General features: G+C 40.8%; 1 protein-coding gene and 1 long non-coding RNA gene across 2 annotated transcripts; one reads left to right on the plus strand and one right to left on the minus strand.

Annotated features, from left to right (window-relative positions):
• Positions 1-7,908: 7,908 nt before the first annotated feature.
• tp53inp1 (tumor protein p53 inducible nuclear protein 1) lies at positions 7,909-20,038 on the plus strand. Its single transcript, XM_010885266.3, has 4 exons — positions 7,909-8,128; positions 10,122-10,452; positions 15,455-15,887; positions 16,774-20,038. Exons 2-4 carry the CDS (start codon positions 10,326-10,328, stop codon positions 17,033-17,035), a joined length of 822 nt encoding a protein of 273 aa, XP_010883568.2. The 5' UTR covers positions 7,909-8,128; positions 10,122-10,325; the 3' UTR covers positions 17,036-20,038.
• On the minus strand, positions 13,706-14,042 carry LOC117593509. Its single transcript, XR_004574924.1, has 3 exons — positions 14,021-14,042; positions 13,823-13,954; positions 13,706-13,756 (listed from the first exon to the last, which is right to left on the minus strand). It is a non-coding gene; the product is annotated as an uncharacterized LOC117593509 (long non-coding RNA).
• Positions 20,039-21,914: the final 1,876 nt, after the last annotated feature.

The following is a 21,914-nucleotide window of genomic DNA, read 5'->3' on the forward strand; positions in this document are numbered from 1 at the left end:
GCTGAACAATATATACAGGCCATATACTTGCTTATTTCAGCAAGACAATGCCAAACCACATTCTGCACGTATTACAACAGCATGGCTCTGTAGTAAAAGAATCCTGGTGCTAAACTGGCCTGCCTGCCGTCCAGACCTGTCACCCATTGAAAACATTTGGCGCATTATGAAACAAAAAATATGACAAAGGAGACCCCAAACTGTTGAGCAGCTGAAATTCTATATCAAGTAAAAATGGGAAAACATTTCACTTTCAAAACTACAGCAATTGGTCTCCTCAGAGTATTGTTAAAAGTGGTGATGCAACATAGTGGTAAACATGCCCCTCTCCCAACTTTTTAAAAACCGTTGCTGGCATCAAATTCAAAATGGGCATGTATTTTTCCAAAATACAGTTTCTCAGTTTCAACATTTTAATCTTTGTATTATTTTCAATTAAATATTAGGATAAATGATTTGCACATTTCATTCTGTTATATGCATTTTATGCAGTGTCCCAACTTTTTTGGAAATGGGGTTGTAAATGAAAACACATTACAGGATAATAAGAATTAATTCAAGAATAAGAATTTATTCAAATGAAATGTTCTGTTTGCATTATATGCTCATTATTCATTACTGAAGTGCTTGGTTGGTGAACAATAATTTCTTGAAATATTAGAATAAAAATCAAAAAAGAGATTTAATTCTCCCCTTCCACATCACTTTACCCAGGCTTGTGAATGTCAGAGTAGTATATTGGAGTGCCACTAGACCCCTGGTATAAACCAACTTCAGAGGCCAGGTTCCAGGGCCTCATCATGGGCACAAATAATTCCCACACAACGTACAACAATCAATATGAGCGTTTCATTAACAGTATTTAAAAATGTACACGCAGCCAGAACCATGCGAATGCACATTGTCAAGTTGTCCGATGTAGCCTACTTCATTGGGAAAGTGGATTTAATGTGTGAATGAAATTGCTCGCTTAATGATTAAATAATATTTCAATGCTTTTTTCGTTGTGAATTCATGCAACAAAACAATTTCTTAACAGAATAACAGACATTTTAAACCTGTTTCAGCAAGGCAAAGACACTACATGCCATTCCGGTGCTCCTTCCAGGGCTACCACCAGTGGTTTTAGGCACTTTTGAATGAGTCAGTCAGAATAAACCAGCGGATTTGATAAGTGTTTATTTGCCATTAATGGGTTCCTAAAAAGGGCAATAGCTGGCACCCAGGCAACCTAAGGAACTGTTGAGGATGGTTGCTTATGATTGTTGACTATACACATTTGAAGTTGCCTATATTTGCCAATCCTTAAGATACTTGAATTGCCTTTGGTGATATTTTTACTGGTGACACAGGCCACAACTAAGCGGGTTAAGTAAAACATTTGCATGCTCTCAACTTCTGACATGGCAGCACCTGTGCTTCTATTTAATATTTGGGGGGTGGAAATAACATTGTTGCCCTTTTTTGGTTGCAGCTTTGCATTTTATTTCATGGTATGGCAACATATATTCCATACCGGGGGGTGAGGGGTTTTTGTTGGCCATCATAATGTTTTTAATGATCCACCAACAGACTGAGTGGATTTCTCCACTGGTTGCCATGGCAGCTAAGTATGAACTTTGAACCCTGGCCAGGAAAGCCCCAGTGCTCCAAGCTACCGAACCCTTTGTGTATGCAGTGTCCACTTCAGGTTATTCAGTGTGAATACACACACATTTTCTGGGACAGTTTTATGTAAAGCCACAATTTCAGCACATCAGTGACCCCTATCTGACCTCTTAAACAGAAAGCTTATGCTTGTTTATTACCAGTTCTTCGTCCTCACAGGCACGCAGGCAGACACAAGGAAATGTTTATTGACTGTTGATGATTGCAAGACTGTACTGTCTCCTTTCCTGTAATCAGAGATCTGTGGTGGCTTGGTGAGGTACAGAGGTTCCGCTGAAGGAGCAGTTAGAATGCACATGCGGTTATTAGCCTTTATGGTCATGTTTGGGGAGTAAGGGACTATCAGAATCACTTTGAGAGTGAGGTGAGGTAAATATAACGTCATTTAAAGTGTAGGATTTACTTTGAAACCTTCCAGGTGTTGTTTGTTGAGAGACTGGGGGAATAATTCATAGGAACGTTTGTGTTTACACATTAGTGGTGTTGCATGTGTCTGCGGCATACTGCTAACCAGATGGTGTGGGAATGCTACTCATTCACGCTCATGAGCAGTGGAAGGTCTTTACTGCAGTGCCGGTGTTGGTATATCTACCTACTGGAACTAAATTTATCTCACTTCCTTGGAAGGCTTTTCATTACAGTCTCACCAGTTCAAGAGGGTACTCCACAGCTACATGCATATCTAAATATTGGCTTGAGTGGATGGCTCTCAAAAAAGTCTATACACCCCTGTTAAAATGCCAGGTTTTTGTAATGTAAAAGAATGAGACAAAGATAAATCATGTCAATGATTTTGAATGTGGTGTATGTGAACAATTCAGTTGAAAAACAAACTGAAATCTTCGAGGGGGGGAAAATGAAAAATAAAAACCTGGTTGCATAAGTGTGCACACCCACTTATAACTGGGGATGTGGCTTGTTCAGATTGAACCTATCACATTCAAATTCATGTTAAATAGAAGTCATTACACGCCTGCCATCATTAAAAGTGACTCTGATTAATAACAAAGTTCAGCTGTTCTAATAGGATTTTTTTAGTTGCATCTCAGAGCAAAAGCCAAGGTCCGCAGAGAGCTTCCAAAGCATCAGAGGGATCTCATTGTTGAAAGATATCAGTCAGGAGAAAGTTGCAAAATAATTTCCAAAGCATTAGATATACCATGGAACACAGTGAAGACAGTCATCATCAAGTGGAGAAAATATGGCACAACAGAGACATTACCAAGAACTGGTGGCATGACAGAAGACTTTTCTTACAAAGAAAAACATCCAAGCCTGGCTGAAGTTTGCAAAAACAAACATCAAGTCTCCCAAAAGCATGTGGGAAAATGTGTTATGGTCTGATGTAACCAAGGTTGAACCTTTTGGTCATAATTCCAAAAGGTATGTTTGGCACAAAAACAACAATGCACATCACCCAAAGAACACCATACCCAGAGTGAAGGATAGTGGTGGCAGCATCATGCTTTGTGGCTGTTTTTCTTCAGCTGGAACCAGGGCTTTAGTCAGGGTGGAGGGAATTATGAACAGTTCCAAATACCAGGCAATTTTGGCACAAAACCTTCAGGCGTCCATTAGAAAGCTGAAGATAAAGTTCACCTTTCAGCACGGCAACGAACCAAAGCACACATACAAATCCACAAAATCATGACTTTACCAGAAGAAGATTAACGTTTTGGAATGGCCCAGCCACAGCCCAGACCTGAATCCAATTGAACATCTGTGGGGTAATCTGAAGAGGGCTGTGCACAGGTGATTTCCTCGCAATCTGACAGATTTGGAGCGCTTTTGCAAAGAAGAGAGGGCAAATATTGCCACATCAAGATGTGCCATGCTAATAGACTCCTACCCAAAAAGACTGAGTACTGTAATAAAATCAAAAGGTGCTTCAACAAAGTATAAGTTTAGGGGTGTGCACACTTATGCAACCAGGTTATTGTGAGGTTTTTTTTTCTCAAAGATTTCAGTTTGTTTTTCAATTGAATTGTTCACGTTATAGGTCACATTAAAGGTGGAAAAAGTTCTGTCATGATTTATCTTTGTCTCATTCTTTTACATCACAAGAACCTGGCATTTTAACAAGGGTGTATAGACTTTTTATATCCACTGTAAGTGAGACTGGCCAGACCAGTAATGTTCTTTGTTTATTTAGTGATTTGTATTTTTTTGTTATGCTGCTTCTACAGTATTACGTATATTGCAATACATATAATGTTACTTGTAAGGTTTTATTTTGGCATGAATGATCAATCACTCAACCATCTGGAATTAAATGTTTTTGTTGTGGACATATTTTTTATGCAGTATATAACTCTCCCAGCAGGGGTTGTTGTCTGTGTGGCTTAACTAAAACCAGCCCTAGCCAGAGTCAGGGATAGTTTCACATCTGGGTCAGCTACAGTTGGGTTTCAAACAGTCTGTTCATTTTGAAAGGTGTATGTTGTGAATGTTAGCTGGGTTTCCTAGTGGGCACCATGACAGTTAGGGGCCCTTCTGATTTCAGCCCGCCAAAAAGTACACCTTGGATAATGTCCGTTGGCCATATTTAGATGTCTTTGTGTTTTACTCAGGCAAGGAAATGTATGCTTAGTTCCAATCCCCAACATTTTAGAGAATGGTTACTGCATAGTGTTTAATTTGACTTGGAATGTGTTGAATTCACTTAAGTTATCCAAACTGATAATCACACAACAAAATGTAACCAACATTTCTATTTTATTTTTTCCAGTATAAATGTATTTTGTTGGCAGCCTATTCTTTGTGACTGCATTCATAAACCTCATTGACATGTGGTTTATTATGGGTGCCTAGTTCGATGCCTATTTACCTATTTATATAATGACGTAATTGGATGTTCTAATAGTACAGTGATATTGTGCATCCTTTGCATGTTAATCCTCAACTGTCAACAAGGGTATTTACCATAGGCTGACGGGATATCCTACACAATCACTTGCTGACTCACGCTTGTCTACTCCACCCTCTTCTGTCCTGTTCAGCTGATGCAATTCCGAAGAGGGTTTTGTCATACTTTCCTGTCTCTTTGCTCATTATTCTGCTAATTCTATTCTTTGTCTTTTCCTCTCCCTTAATGTCCTGTCCCTATTGGGTTTTTTTTTTATGTTCCTGCTGCCACTTATTGACATTCATTAAATACCCTTTCAACATCACAGTCTTAAACGGTGCACTTGACCTCACCTAAACCCATTAACTGAAGCATTCATTGTATGTATTTAGTGTGTGTGTTACTGTGTCTGTTACGTTTTGCATCACTAAGAAAAGGTAGCCCTCCCATGTCATTCTACTATTGGATAAACTTCACCTGTTTGCCTGTGAACTTTTGCACCCTGGTTCAGTGGAACTCTGATATAACCTTACTCAAATCCCAGGTTTCACCTATTCATCTTTTTTGTGATGTTATTTTTAGTTTTTGTAGAAGTAGTAGAAGTGTCTCCATTTCTAAGGACAGAAAGTGTCAATCCAACCACAGAATGGTTATGAATAAATTAGCTTAGAATATCCCACCACCTTCTGGCAATGACTGAACTTGTGTTTATGATAACTATTGTGGAAGGGTTAAATGGGAGGAATTTTGCAGTAATTACATGCATGCCTCTGCCTTTTTACCCCACAGCCTGAAAACAAAGCTCTGCTTCTTCCCCAAAACTCTTTTACATGGCCTTTAACATAGTGTGTTGTTTTTATTTAATTTTTTCTCTCTAATATGAACTGCCCTGTCCCCTGTCTATTCTCAGAAAATGTTAGATTTTCTATCACTTGTGTGTTTTAAATGCACCATGTTAATGAAACATCATGAAATATCAGAAGAAAAAAAAATTTGGTACATGTTCCATGAAAAATAACCTTATTGATTATTCCATGATAACAAGTGTTCAATAAATTGTATTCCCCATGCAGTTATTGCGCAAGCAGTACCTACTTTGAAACAAACATTAACACGATTATGTAAGGATTGCAGTGTCATCAAGTCAAATGGAACACGGAACATGTGTGGTTTTCATTACAAAGCATGATTTGCAATGTTTTTTTTGCCTTTTAGTTGATGATCCATGTGTTGTTACTTTGTGAAGAACCACTAAAGGTTTTCACAGAAAGATATGTGATATCAAAAAGAAAACACTTGATGATGTTAGGCAGATTGTTATTACTTGTGCCTGACAGTAATGTGTAATTATATTATCTGTCTTTTTTTTATCAACACTAGTGTTTGCCTTCTAATATCAAAATATCTTAGTAGAAACAATACACTTAAAAAAATCTTCTACATGAATTGCACCACAAGTTCTGTAGGTCAACATCACACTGAAGTTGGCAATGAGCTGATTTAAGAATGTTGTGAGAAAAAATGAAAAAAAGTTGAAGTGAAAGGCACATCTTATCAATGTTGCAATGATAACCAACTAAAACAGCACAGGTGGGGCCTTGTTATTTGACCTGGAAATGTACAAAAACAGCTGATGGACATGTAGTACTGTCTGAATAACATCTGGATCACAACTCTGAAAGATGGGGTGATAGGAAATTATTTGCCTTCCAGGAAGAGTGAGTCCCACTGCTCAATGTTTACACAAACAACAACTGTGTCCAGAGAAACCAGATTGCCCACAGGAGAAAGGGCAGGGTGGCTGTGGCACAAGGCAGGGCAAATGTCTTGCCCACTAAAGCCACCTCATTTAACCACTATCCATTGTCTCTAACAATTATCAAAAACAACACTTCTTAGTTCATGATATCTGCCTTTTAATGACCTCATCTCATGCACAGTTCCAGTCATTGACTTCCTCATCGCCACTTCAATTTTGAGAGACTTCAGATTTATGTAGAAACACCATTTCCACATAGAGTACAACACATTTATTTTTCTTTCCTCCTCAAAATTTTTTTTCATTCATGTACTAGTTGTTTGCGGCATAAAAAGTAAGCAGACACTTCTTCTGTTTTTATGCTGTGTGAAATGCAGTCCCGCTTTCATCCCAACACTGGGCCAGGAGTCCAGCCGTTCCTTTGTTAGAGCTTTCCTTATTCTGGCTTGTGTGAGGGGGTTGGTCGTCTTGGATCAGGCCCCTGTCCCCATTCTGCACCTCTTGAGGAGGGCTTGCTTTGTTGTATCCTAACTGCTGACCTACATACTCTGTATTGAGTGCACAGTCATCTTTTATTTTTACCCCCTTTTCTTTTTTTGTAGACCCTTTTTGAGTAAGAAGCCATAACCTATTTTATGCCCACAGAGGCGACATCAGTCACCATCCGTAAATTTTAGTGTTCAATGTAAACTTTGCCCATTTATAATCAATATATATTAGTGACTGGAATGGGTGTTGTAGGTTATTTCCATTAATGCAGAGTGCAGAGCTGTAATTTTCTAATGGATGTTGTAAGCTCTGTTTCCTTTTAGGGAGGGTAGCGCTCAGTATCCCACTGCTGGCTATCCTATGAAGCCAAGTAGGGTTGGTCCCTGGGTGGGAAACCAGATACTGCTGGAAGTATTGTTGGAGGCCCAGCAGTGGGGTGCTTTTCCTTCTGTTTTACAGATCAAATCCCAGTGCCCCATGGCTGTGAAGGGGACATTGCACTGCAAAGGCTGTCGTCTTTGAGATGGGATGCTTAAAGGGTGTCACTGACGTTCCCGTGGCACTGTAAGGGCCGATCTGGCCCTCGAACCAACTAGGCTACCTGATCAACCTCAGCTTTTAGGTGGTGTATCCTTCTTCCCTGTTCTCCTTAGTAACCATTGCCCATTGTTGTTGCTGTGAAAGAGAATGTGTTCTCAGAAAACTGACCTAGTAAACCAAGGGTTAAATAAAAGCGCTGTAATTTTTTTGGTATGCATGTAAAGAAGATCCTTAGTTACGTCTGTGTATTGTTGTCACCTAATTACAGTGGTAACCAGTTTATATTAGCAATAAAACAATTCCAAATGCCCCTTGCAGTGGTATAATGACTATATACCACACAGGTTTGTATGAACTGTATAGAGGTATGTTAGTATGTCCATAAATCTTAATAAATGCAGCTGGCACAGGAATTGATTATATTTGTATTTATATAAAAAAAATGCAAATGCTCTTTGCCCAGACCTGTCTGTCTTTGGGATGTGTCACGTGCGTTGGTGACAGTCTGTCAGAGTGAACGGAGGCGTATGATTGGGTTACAAGTTTAAGACAAGGCCCTCCCATAGGCTGTACGAAACAACGTCACTCCGATCAGCTGTTAGTGCTCCACAACAATAACAAAGGGGAACAGTTAGGACCTCGCAAAGGCTCGGAAAAAGTAACGATTTGTGTATCTCCGAATACAAAGGTCCTTATAATATATTTCTTCTGCGAAGAAAACTTTATATTTTTCTATTTTCGAAAATAATCTACCTCAAAGTGTTAAGGATTTCACCAGCGAAAATATCCGTCCTTTTGCTGTTTAGACCTTTCTTTGCCGCAGCTAGGTGAGTTTTCTTTGGGGTCTCTTTGTCTGTTGTTCTAACCAAGAACACAAAGTTCTCTGGACAATTTAATTGTAGGCTGTTGTAGACAACAACTTTGTTAATAACGATCGAACCTATTTCCACGGTTTGTATGTGCCAATAGTTTTTGTGTAACAACAACAAAAAGATTATTGGCGGATTTGCGCGGAATTTGTCAATTTGTGTCGGACAACAGTAACGAAAAGTAATGATCATAGGAATGTCTAGATGTGTACCTAGCAAAAAAAAATGTTTTGTGTGTGTGGGGGGGTACTTTATTACACATAAACACTTTTTACCTTTACGTTCAGTTGCTTACAGTTTATAGCTGCGGACCTAAATGCAGGTTTACGTTGTACATCCTCCTTGTAGGCTTGTCAACAAATCCGTTCTGCAATCAGACGGTCTACGCCTAGGTCTATTATTGAACCAAAAACAGTGATTTTTGTGCCTATTTTAATTAGTTGAACTGAAAATGACCGAGTATTTATTCACATTTTGTATTTGTGTTCTGTATTTTTTTACGCGCAAATATCGCTGGTTAGGATACGGCGCAAAGCCTGTATGAGGCTGCAACCAACCGCCACTAACCATTTACATTTAAGACTGAAATAACGTGTTCCCACATACAGCCCCGTTTAATAGTACTCTAGTTCAATATTTTTAGAAACGCCCATATCAAGACGTTTCTTCAACTGTCCTCTGATGGTTGACTATTCAAATCGTCCGACTATTTTAGGAAGAAATAAACAATAGATGCAAACAATATAGTCGAGGACGAACAGGTGCAGGAGATTATAACCAGGCTGCTTCGCATTGGATGTACTGTAGCCTAGATAAAATTCAATAGATAAGCCATCACAGTTCCTCGACCAGATGCTCCTTTTCTTTGTTGTTGAATCAAATGCATAAGAGGATTTTGAACCAAGGCCATGTTAGTATTCGCCTGCAGCCTGCACATTTTCGAATGAAATATGTCTGATTTTGAGTCAAGATAAGCTATCAATTGGCAACAATCATTAATGCCTACTGATGGACCACTTTTCAGCTTAATAGAACAAGTTTTTCATGTCTTAGACATCCACAAACATTTTGTTAATGGGTACAGTACTCACATAGGTTACTCTTGAACAGAGAAATGTGGAATCACTGCATTACATTTTGTCCTGTGGAATTATGGTTATTGTTTAACACTGGACCTTTTTCAGGTCTGGGATCATGACCTGTGATCGCTATGTTAGTGCGGGGGTGGCAGTTAAAACTAGTCAGTACAATGGGGGGGAGCAGTTAAAACTAGTCAGTACAATGGGGGGGAGCAGTTAAAACTAGTCAGTACAATGGGGGGGAGCAGTTAAAACTAGTCAGTACAATGGGGGGGAGGTGGGGTCTAATTGCAAATAAAGGCCTACAACCGCCTATGCTTGACTGTATGGTGATAGGCTAGTGGATCTCTAGGTGAAGCTACTCTATTGTCGGCAGTATGGTGTTTGTTATGACACCATTTCATTGAACAAGCTGCTAGGTTACAGGCCTAATAAGCCCACCCATATTTGGTCAGTATGTGTCTTAGGTCAGTTGCAACTATGTGATGGGTCTATTTTCATAATTGCCCTTATGAGAGTTGTCTTGTAGATAGGCAAATGTTAGCCAGACCTGCAAGCGTTTACGACAAACATTGCCACTTTTTTCAGTTTGTGGCATTTGTGATCCAATAACTGTTTGATGTGTTTCATTATCAAGTATTGAGCTGTGGAAAATCTGTTCTGACACTAGTATTGACTCCCCTAATACTAGTTAGACAGGAATAAAGATGGTGGTCTTTACAGTTCAGTGTTTTTATACAGCCAATTACCCCAAAGCCAAAGGACATTTTGAATCCAGGTCTTGGGCTCATCTGTTATATCTCTCAAATGTGGCATTCAAGGTGACAACAACTGGAGCTTTAATTCTTTCTCTCCCTCTCTTTCCCTCTCAGGTTCTGGTGTGATTTTGCACACATCCAGGTAAACTATGACCGTCATTTGCCCAGCTCTCCTCAGATGATAGTGGACCGTTACCCTACTGAGGCCCTGTAGCACCTGCAGCTGATGCCCCAAGTGTCTGCATCTCACTCTCACCCCGGTCCCTGTGCCGCCCAGGACATCCTTCGTCCCACCGAACCTCCACGAGGAGTTCCAGAATGTTCCAGAGGTTCACCAGTGTCCTGTTCGGGGATGAAGCCACGGAGGTGAGCCGGGGAGTCCCTAGAGAACAGGGTTTTGGCCAGAAGGACGAGGATGAAGATTGGATCCTGGTGGACTATCTGGGTGAGTTTAACACAACATCCTCTTCATACCTACAGAAAACATGCGCCGGAGTGTCCCGGTATTAAAGTTATCTACAAAAATAATGACATGTCTCTTTCCCGCCTTCCCATACCGAACAAGACTGGTATAGTACTAGCTAGTCCAGGGTGGTTTAGGGTGTGAAGGAAGGATAGTACTGTGAGTGTCTAAAACGAGTACAACAAGATTACAAGTCAAGGCAAACTGTTAGATGGACCGGCGAGGCCGTTTAAATGGGGAATCTCTCAGGCACTCAGATACATTTTGTAGAAAAATATTTAAACATTAACTCTAAATGTTATCTGTAGATGTGTACTGGTCATTTCTGCTTGTATGTATGTTAGTGGTACAGTAAAAATCTTACATATTGCCCCTTTAACACTGACTTTATGCCACTTCTGCAGCTTTAGCTTGTCAATGCAAGTATAAAACGTGAACATCGAAGGGCTCACCTCATCCACCAGCATTAAGTTCCATACAAATGTAGACACAAGAATGCTACTCATTGCCCGTATTTACACAATCAAATCCACTACAACACTCACTTTTCTCTCTCTCTCTCAAGCACACACAGAGAAACAGGCAGACAAACACAGGCAGGCGTGCAACCCCAGACTGGTTATGAGATATCCCCCCCCCCCCCAGTCCCTGACATCTCATATTCCACAGGCGTGTGAATATTTCAGGTGTGACAGAAACCACCTGGCCCACTTTTGCCTGGAGTGTGGAGGAGATATGTGGCAGTTTATGGGCAATAGATCTGCAGGTCAAACAAAGGATAGGTGCCAAGGAGAGGAAGTTAAAAATAGGCCCCGGTAGGGTTACCCGGCTCTGAGGAGTGAGACGTGTTGGTAGACGGGCCAGCAGAATGCCCTTTTAGAATCCCCCCAGTTGGTAACACAGTTTAGGACCAAGACTGCCTGTGGGCATTCTGGTCCTAAAACATTCTGATACGTTTATTGTTACCTATCATGCACGGTTATAGTTACCTATCACGCCATCATGCACGGTTATAGTTACCTATCACGCCACCATGCACGGTTATAGTTACCTATCACGCCACCATGCACGGTTATAGTTACCTATCACGCCACCATGCACGGTTATAGTTACCTATCACGCCACCATGCACGGTTATAGTTACCTATCACGCCACCATGCACGGTTATAGTTACCTATCATGCCACCATGCACGGTTATAGTTACCTATCACGCCACCATGCACGGTTATAGTTACCTATCACGCCACCATGCACGGTTATAGTTACCTATCACGCCATCATGCACGGTTATAGTTACCTATCACGCCACCATGCACGGTTATAGTTACCTATCACGCCACCATGCACGGTTATAGTTACCTATCACGCCACCATGCACGGTTATAGTTACCTATCACGCCACCATGCACGGTTATAGTTACCTATCACGCCACCATGCACGGTTATAGTTACCTATCACGCCACCATGCACGGTTATAGTTACCTATCACGCCACCATGCACGGTTATAGTTACCTATCACGCCACCATGCACGGTTATAGTTACCTATCACGCCACCATGCACGGTTATAGTTACCTATCACGCCACCATGCACGGTTATAGTTACCTATCACGCCACCATGCACGGTTATAGTTACCTATCACGCCACCATGCACGGTTATAGTTACCTATCACGCCATCATGCACGGTTATAGTTACCTATCACGCCATCATGCACGGTTATAGTTACCTATCACGCCACCATGCACGGTTATAGTTACCTATCACGCCACCATGCACGGTTATAGTTACCTATCACCCCACCATGCACGGTTATAGTTACCTATCACGCCACCATGCACGGTTATAGTTAGCTATCACGCCACCATGCACGGTTATAGTTACCTATCACGCCACCATGCACGGTTATAGTTACCTATCACGCCATCATGCACGGTTATAGTTACCTATCACGCCATCATGCACGGTTATAGTTACCTATCACGCCACCATGCACGGTTATAGTTACCTATCACGCCATCATGCACGGTTATAGTTACCTATCAATCACATCATATTGTATGACGTATCAACATTAACAACCACTTTATTCATATTGCTTTTGCACGGTATTCAGAGCTTTTCCTAGTATAACAGCTCATGTAAATGCATTTATTCAAAACAAATAGGTGGTTGTGACTTCCTGCAGACCAACCAAATCTACCAATTCCCACTTTATTATCATATAAATATTAGAATTCAGTTGTAAAGTATATATAACATTGAAAGAAAGTTTTTATAAAAGTGTCCATCCACTCTGCCAGAGTGGCTAAAAACACACTTTGTTGATTACATTTCTCTTCCTTATAAGATACATTTGACCTAGACCATTATGATTTTTCCTGTTCTGATCTGTTTAGTGGAGTCATTTGCAAACATATCATTAACAATCCAAAAAAACATTATAATAAGCACAGGGTATTTCTGTAATTTATATTGTGTGGTCATATTCTTCAAAATGTTTAACCCTCAAAAAGCTAAATCAGCATGACATAGGCCTAAGTTTAATTTAACTAAGATATTTGAAATAAGATGCTTGCTATATGCTCAGTGAAACAACATTTAGAATGAATATACAAAATTACATAAAAATGAAAACTCTAGGTCTCATGTCTCTGTCCTCTGTCTGTTATGTTCCACATCCTGTGGATTTGAGTAGACGGATGACCAGTTCAAGGAGAAAGGGAGCCTGTCCAGTAGGTAGCGTGGCAGAGCCTTGGGACCTCCCTCCAGGCTGACACCGTGCTAGCAAGACTTACAGGATTGTAGCCCTAATCTTTTATTCCCATTGGGGATATAAACGCACTGGTCTATAGGTGTGGCACATCTGAAATAAAACTGCTCTTCATGGATAATATGAATATTTCAGCGTCCAGCGAGTCTCCAACCTACAGTACCTTTTCATGCTGTTACCAAAATCTATTCACTTCCAAAAGTGCTACTCATACAACACACACCATGTGATGAGGGATATTAACAGTCAGGGTTCTGCTGCTGTGTCCTGGCCGCTAAGTGTGACGAACACTCTAAAAAGGTTTCCCATGTTTTGAGTAAACCAGGTGTCTGCAGTGACACACCGAGAAAGATGAGGGTACAGCCTGCAGCTGAGTTTACCACAGAGACAACCATAACATTTCAAATATTGTATTTGAACCACAAATCCAATTTAAAATTAAAATGACATCCTCTCCTCCACACTGTAAGTCTGCCCAGAACAGCTGATATGGAGCAGTACCTCCCTGCCTGACATGACCCTTTACTTCTGTAGCCCTGCCATTTGAAGGTCATGTACCATCAGTACCTCCCTACCTGACATGACCCTTTACTTCTGTAGCCCTGCCATTTGAAGGTCATGTACCATCAGTACCTCCCTACCTGACATGACCCTTTACTTCTGTAGCCCTGCCATTTGAAGGTCATGTACCATCAGTACCTCCCTACCTGACATGACCCTTTACATATGTAGCCCTGCCATTTGAAGGTCATGTACCATCAGTACCTCCCTACCTGACATGACCCTTGACTTCTGTAGCCCTGCCATTTGAAGGTAATGTATGATCAGTCTGTGAACAAGGCTCACACTCCAGGATATCAGTAGTGAATGTTTGCAATGATAACTGTGGACGTTCAGGCCTAACATTAAGGACTGATTCTTAAGCAGCTGGTCAGCAAAGATGTGCCCCTTGTAGAGGTCAAATAAGCAGCTCCCTGTGGTCTCACCACAACATTATCTGCCATATTCTGGACACCGGAGACCCTATCAGCGTTAACCCTACTTCCTGTTACACAACAGCGCACCATTGTCAACCCATGACACTTCCTGGTTGAAAAATTGAATTTGTGGCAGATAAAGAGGAATATAAGTGATCTTCAGCTCTCCTTAATATAATTACATATGGCAAAATTGGGAAGGTTAATAGAAAGAACCAGGATTGCACACACTTTGAAATCAACCCACTGTGATGAACGCAAAACACGAAAAGAGAAGAGAGAAAAACTTTGATAAACTTTCACACCAAGGCAACAAAAATACACTAACACAAAGACCACAGTTACAAACACACACACCCACACAGAGGAAAACAACCCATGCATGCATCCTGATTTGTCAGACAGACAGAGTCAGCTTCAAACTTTGGCCTGGAATTAAGTGTTGGCCAGACATCCCTGTTTGATTTCAATTCTGTTTAGGGCCTGTATGCTATTTTTAGTGCAATGGTAACACAAACAGCAGTCTGCTGGCTTTACTGCCCATCTGGCACGAAGTGTTTTTTTCCATCATATTTCCCATATCGCAGAGTATGCTTCTGACTTATTACACACTGCTGACAAGACAATGGCTGTCTCAAACCAATACAGTCTTTTTAGTCATTTATCTTAGGGCTTCCACGCACACATCTTATTTCAGCCAAGCCACCCACCTAATTGGATTTATTATATTAAAACGTTTACTTTGTTTAAGAACCTTTTGCAGCCTCAGGAGTTCAGTTTGTAAGCTGATCGAGAAACCTGCTTAGGTGCATTCTATAGTAGAGAAAATATTTGTCAGCACTTTGGTAGGTGTCACTAAAGCCACTTGATTGATTGACCCCCCCCCCCCCCCCACCCCGCACACACACACACACACATTCACTAGTGATTTTGATTAGGCTGCCATGGTATTCAGACCAACAGAACACAACGGTCTGCCTCTAGGTCATTGACACCTATGTGTCAAGGGTAGAGTTAGTGTGTTGTTTTGATGGCTACAGTGTAAGCCACAGTGCCCCTTAATGACATGTCCGGGTATTGCATGTCATTTGTCACACCAGACTGTCATAATGCGTTTTTCAGCAATTCTGACCAGCTGCATTTGAATATTCCACTTTTGTTTTTGTTTGTTTTTGTTGTTAAAATGGTCATTGAGCTGATGTATCGTACCCAACCCCTCCCTCCTCCCAGCTGAGGCCTGTTCCAGCCCCTGTGGGGACGGCCTGTCGGTGGAGGATGACCTGGTGGTGGTCCCCTCTCCAAAGGCCAGCTCCCCCATACCCATCCGCTACGCCTCCTGCACCTCCCTTGACTCCACTGCTGACACGGAGGACGGTGGTCCCGAGGAGGAGGAGGAGGAGGGGGGCTTTCAGCGGCTGGAGGCCTGTTCTCTAGAGGAGAGTTGGTTTGTCACTCCTCCACCTTGTTTTGGAGGTGGGGGGAGGGGGAAACCCATGCTTCTGGAGACCAGCCCTCTGGAGAACCTGCTGATTGAACACCCCAGCATGTCTGTCTACGCTGTGCAGAGCCCTAGACGACTCAACCTCAGTCTCCCCCCTGTTGACACGCCCGCCCCCTTGGGCACGGAGCGAGGACGGCGATTGCTTGACAACCCCCGCCACAGGTAAGACTTGTTGCTACAGAAAGGTTAGCAGTGGTTAATGCGTCTGACCAAATTTGACCATACATGCTAGATTTTCCAATACCTAAGTGGGCACATGTTGCCCTTCATCAGCAGATGTTAGTTAGGTCTGGTAACAAATCTCTCTCGGTCAGTTATAGTAAAACCTGTTTGTGGTGTTGTCCTCAACACATCCAACAGGTTCTTATCTATTGTACTGGCTGATCAAATTGCTTTCTAGTGCTCCGTGTAATTATCGCAGATTGTGGCAGGGGTAGGAATTTCAAATTACTTGTGCTTTTAGCGTTTTCTCTTAAAGGTGCACACCCGTCACATGATCATCCATCTGATATCTCTTTTCAGCTAAAAAGGTACCCACCACGCAAACCAATCATTGGTTTAGAAGACCAAATAAGTGACAACTACTTCTAGCCTATTAAAACAGAGAGAGCCGTGCATCCCCTTCCACAAACACCTGAACCTCATTTTGATTGGGAATGGTGGTGGTCTGAGACAAGGTGAGGTCATGTTTTTAGCAAACCGTGTATTCTCGAAGGAGCTTGGTACTTTCAGTGGGGTGATCATGTGACATGTGTGCGCCTTTAACATGCTTGAAGGACAATATTTTGTTGGCAGAAAAAGTTCCTTACTAGGAGTGTCCCGCATGCAGGAGTTAAAATCCTGATCTGCTGAGGTTAAGAGCTGAATATAAAAGCTTAGGTGTGGAAGAGCTAACGTGTAGTCTTTGGTCATGTGCAACTACATCAACTATTTTTATTTTCTGATACGTTTACTTCACCCAGTGTGCTCAAGTATAGCCCCTAGTGAACTTGCTGTATGTTTGAACTATGAGTAACCAATTTACCCCCCTTTCTTTCTCTCCCTACAGGCCAGAGTCGGTAGTGCAGCGGAGAGCCAGCCTCCATGCTGGCTGCTATGTGACTGCCCTCTCAATCCGGCCTTCAAGCCTTATAGACCAGACCCAACAGCGCGGGCGCCTGGCCCAGAGGGTACGCGACACCGCCCAGCGCCAGCCTCTCTCCCGAAACGCCCTGCGGCGCCTCAACCTGCTACACGCTGGAGGGTCCAGGCAAGCCAAGGCCACCAGCGCCCGTCTACAACAGCCAAGCCAGAGGCACTTCAACTACTGAGGCCCTGACCTGTCCTCTTTCCCTCCGACCATCGACTCGTCCATCCCGCCCTCAAACCGGATTCACAAAAAGATGTCGTCCTGTTACATGTTCTCCCTCCATGCCACCTCCACCTGTCCTCCCCTCTGGAATCAAGCGATGTGATCAGGATGTCTTCTTTACGGACTCCTTGAGAACCAATGCCATGGGTGACTTTAATCTGCTGCAGGAGCCCACTACCACATGGTAATTGGGAGAGACCCCTGTGGTGAAACGCCCTGCCTTCACTCACTCTGAAACGGTTGATGATGTCATAGAGCGCTCGTGTGCTGTAGTGACTGACTGTTATTGATGTCGTAATGTGGTTATATGCTGTCGGATTGTGGTTGTGGGCTATCACAAAAGGGCTTTTGTGGCTTAATTCATGAGTTGCATATAATTTTTCTGCCCAACAGAGCATTGTACTCAATGTACCCTTAGATGTGCGTTACTGAGGCTTGAAAACAGATAACATATTTAAAGTAGAGAAATCATTAGAAGCTGATCTTTTTTCATAACTTTTATGTCACCTGATTTATTTTTAATGTAATATAATGTTAGCAACTAAGATTAAGGCGAGTCCACCAGTATTGGGCAAGCTAACGTTAGCATCACTAGCTATTTTAAATACCGTAAGTAAACTCTTATGTAATTTGTTCAGTTGCATGATTTACCTTCTTTGCACATTGATGTACACTGCTGAAATTTAGTTTTGAACATCTCAAAAAGGAAATTAATAACCAAAGCCCAATGTGAAGATATTCTGTATGGCACTATTTCCAGTCTAAGCAGTGTCCATTCCATACCTTTTGTTTAAGCCAGTTAAGCATAAAAGGTCCAGTTCAGCACAAAAAGATGTGGTGCAACCCATGAATAGAATGACTGTAACATTAGAATAGGAATTATATGTAATAACCTTTCTGTCAGTTGTGGTTTGGACAGTTACGATAGACAAGCTCTATTGTAGTTTATGGCAGACTAATGTCATTTTTCATTCAGAAGGATGCAACTAACTCTTTAAAATGACCATAAAATCACATGACTATGGGTGAATCTGCCTTGAACACAGAAATTCAGTACTTTGACAATATTGTTTTAGAACATCATGGTAAAATACTGGGTTAAATATCACTAAAAGCCTTGTTATAAAAGTAGAAATAAAGATGAAAAATAAGTGTGAAATATATTTTTTTTAAACTTCCAAAATATTTTTTAAAAGACAAAAACATATATTACATATCAGTATGAAATTGGTAAATGAGCGTATGTTATCCGCGTAGACATGTTTGTAAGCAGCAGTTGGATCGTTTTAGTGTTTATTTTGTTGCATGGTTGTATAGCGCTAGTCTCCAGATGTTAAGAAAAAATGAAAAAAGGGTGTTTGTTTTTGTATCTTATTTGTCATAGTTTGTTTTAAATCTGCAGTCTACTTCTCAGGGTTATAACCAATCACCTATACACTTACTAAAATGCAGATTACTTGATGGCTTCATTTTCTTTGCACATTCTGGAGACCTTCCAAATGTTTCAGTGTGCTTTGCCTTGTGGAAATGTGTGTGATCTATGATTAACCTTTTAAAAGAATCATGTGTGTATCTTGAAAATATTTTTACCGTTTGCTTTCTCAAGGACTGTGAAAATGAAACCTTACTCAATCAACCGTTAACACCCACATAGATGGAGTGAAACTGTTAGTCTTTTTCAATTTTGTTTATATATTTGTTCAATATGCTCTCCATTTTTTAAAGTGTGTTTTGCTATGTTTGTACTTTATTTGAATAGTTACAAACCGTAGTAATATTATGTTAAAATACTGTATTTAAACCCAAAAAAATCTGTTAACTCGACCTTGCAGTAGTTTCTATTACTATTTTGTTTTTGCTTTTTTAGTATATGCTAGTTTACTTTTTACCATGTTGGCAAATTGGAGACTTTGTGTTGGTAACGGTTGTGAAGACATAAATCTGTGCAAAGTAGTGATAAGAGACGTAACTGAAAAACACTATGTTTTTAAGATTCACTGAATCTCTATAAGTCAAGTCTCCAGGCAAACTCAATAACTTATGACCTGATATTATCACCACCTGTTCTGATATAATTTCATCTGTTTTGTTGTACTTATTGTGGGTGGAAAATACACCGTAGGCCTACATACATACTCATATTTCCCATTGTAGCATCTAGAAGCACTAATAACTTTTTTTTAGGGATGTAGTTTTGTGTGAATATAGTTGTAACCTGATTACATTTGAGTGATTTAATCCTTGCTGATTTATTTGTGTATCTTTTTATTGTTAAATGTCTCAGATTGCAAACCTTACATCATTTGAATGATTTTTGTACTGAATTGTTGTGACGTGAACAACAAGACGAAGGGAATGGGAGATGACAAGGTCCTTATTTTTGATGTTTGAAGCTGGAAGGAGCCATTTTGTTTCTGTCCTCAGCTGTTTGTCTGAGCTCTTGATGATAATAACAGGGATTTGTATTTTGTTTCTGCCTTGAATATGTTGTGGGTCACGTGCCTTCCAGGTTAAACAGTAATATGACAATGCATTAATGAAGAACTTGAACTTTTGTCTAAAGGGACAACAAAAACAAAAATAAATTAACTATGCACACAGACGTAACTTCTGTCTGTGAATCACCCATGTACAGATTTTATACACAAATGTAGCTAACTTTTTTTTTTTTTCTAGTGTGAAGAATATTATTGTTGCTTTTTTACCAAGTGTTACACTTTTGCTTTGATTTAGTTTACTGGAATACAGCACTTTGCCAAAAAAAAAGTGTAGAAATTTGAGCATTACCTGTTATTTATCTACATAACTGATCACTATTTGTATTTTGGATGTATGACTGATTCAATTCTGGTCAGCAAAATTTGCAAATGAGAATGTGGTTGTCTGTTCTAGAACTGTAATATGGTCTGTTGTCATGATGTACACATCACTCTACAATAAATGTTTTCATACACACCAACAACTCAGCTTTTTTGTCAGTTTGATCCATTAACGTTTTTAAAACTATAATAACGTCTCTATTGGATGAGACCCACAACTAGTCCAGATTTACATTGATAAAAAATTTAAGGTAACACTTAAGTCACACAACAGGTCTTGATGAACGAAATATATTAAACATCAAAATCTTAACTTTACATTGTGTAATTCAATAACAAAATGATGTAACAATGGTCAATGGAAACCAAAATAACTAACTGATTGAGGGCTGGATTCAAACTCACACTGAAATCAAAGTAAACATCACAGGTTGTTCCAACTTGTGTGATTTTCATCACGGCAACTCAATGTGACTCAGTAGTGTGTATGACCCCCATGTTCCTGTATGCATTCCAGACAATATCTGGGCATGCTCCTGATGAGACGGCGGATGGTGTCCTGGGGGATCTCCTCCTAGACCTGGATCAGGGCATCAGTGAGCTACGGGACAGTCTGTGGCGCTACTTGGTGGCGTAGAATACCACGATGCATAACATCCCAAAGGTTCTCAATTGGATTCATCCAGGAACTGCCTGCACACTCCAGCCACATGAGGCCGGGCATTGTCCTGCAACAAGAAGGAACCCAGGGCCCACTGCACCAGCGTAAGATCTGGCGATGGGTCTGAGGATTTCATCCCGGCAACTAACAGCGGTCAGGGTAACAGCAAGTGGTCTGTGTGACCCTCCAAGGAAATGCCTCCCCAGACCATCACTGACCCACCACCAAACCAGTCATAACCTGACCTGAATGGGCTGCAGGTCCCACCTCATGCTACCAGTAGTGACAAGGACACTAGAAAAATGCGAAACTAGAGAAGAATCAGTCAGAAAGATAAGGAGCCCAAGCCTTTAATAGCACTTAGCAGGGAAGGCATGTATGATGCCTTTTATATTACATCTAATTTAATTATATGTATGAAGTCTAATCCAACCTAACAGAGTTTGAAAGGATCTGCAGAGAGCAATGGGAGAAACTGCCCAAATACTGGTGTGTCTAATTTTGTAGCCATACACAAGAAGACTCAAAGTTATAATAACTGCTGCCAAAGGTGTTTCAACAAAGTACTGAGTGAATGGGTCTGAATACATTTTATGCTTAGGCATTAAGCGGTTGTTGTGTGTCGATTAATGAGAAAAAATGTATCTATTTTAGAATAAGTCTGTACAGTAACAAAATGAGGAAAAGGTCAAACGGTCTGAAAACTTTCCGAATGCACTGTGCCACAAACCCACAACCCTAAAGATTTTTATTATAAATCTTCTATTCATTAGAGCAGTAAAAAGTTATGTGATCTTATACCAGTGGTATACAGTGTAATTGCATTGGTAACTGATTCATATAAGCAATAAGGCACGAGAAGTTGTGATACATTGCCAATATACCACAGCTAAGTTCTTTTTCCAGGCACTACGAGATCAGTCATGCCTAAGAACAACTCTTAACCGTGGTATATAGGCCATGTACAACACCCCTTGTGCATTATTGCTTACATATATCACGGGTTACGGGTATATCTCCGGGATTTATCTTGCCTATAAGCTATGGCTGAGCCCTGTGTCCAGGCACTCCTTAATGCATTGTGTCTAAGAACAGCTCTTAACTGTGGTATATTGGCCATATACCACGACCTCTCTTTCCTTATTGCATAATTACAATATGGAGTTATTCAGTAGTTGTACTTCATATACTACTCCGTGGTAAACAGTCGGTATAATGACATAATACACTGTGGTGTATAGTATGTACACTATACTATTCTGGTATACAGTCGATATAGTTGTAATAGATGTATCAATATACTACTCTGTGTACACAAAAAGTATACTGCTAAAGAACGGGCAAAAGCGTTAGGGGAG

Source organism: Esox lucius, chromosome 20, assembly GCF_011004845.1.
Source record: "Esox lucius isolate fEsoLuc1 chromosome 20, fEsoLuc1.pri, whole genome shotgun sequence".
Classification (NCBI taxonomy): Eukaryota; Metazoa; Chordata; class Actinopteri; order Esociformes; family Esocidae; genus Esox; species Esox lucius.

What these genes read in the sequence shown, in the direction of transcription:
- tp53inp1 (XM_010885266.3), top strand. Translation starts at nt 10,326, where the DNA reads ATGTTCCAGAGGTTCACCAGTGTCCTGTTCGGGGATGAAGCCACGGAG. An exon ending in GATCCTGGTGGACTATCTGG is followed by an intron (nt 10,453 to 15,454) that starts GTGAGTTTAACA and finishes CCCTCCTCCCAG; the next exon opens with CTGAGGCCTGTTCCAGCCCC. An exon ending in CTTGACAACCCCCGCCACAG is followed by an intron (nt 15,888 to 16,773) that starts GTAAGACTTGTT and finishes CTCTCCCTACAG; the next exon opens with GCCAGAGTCGGTAGTGCAGC.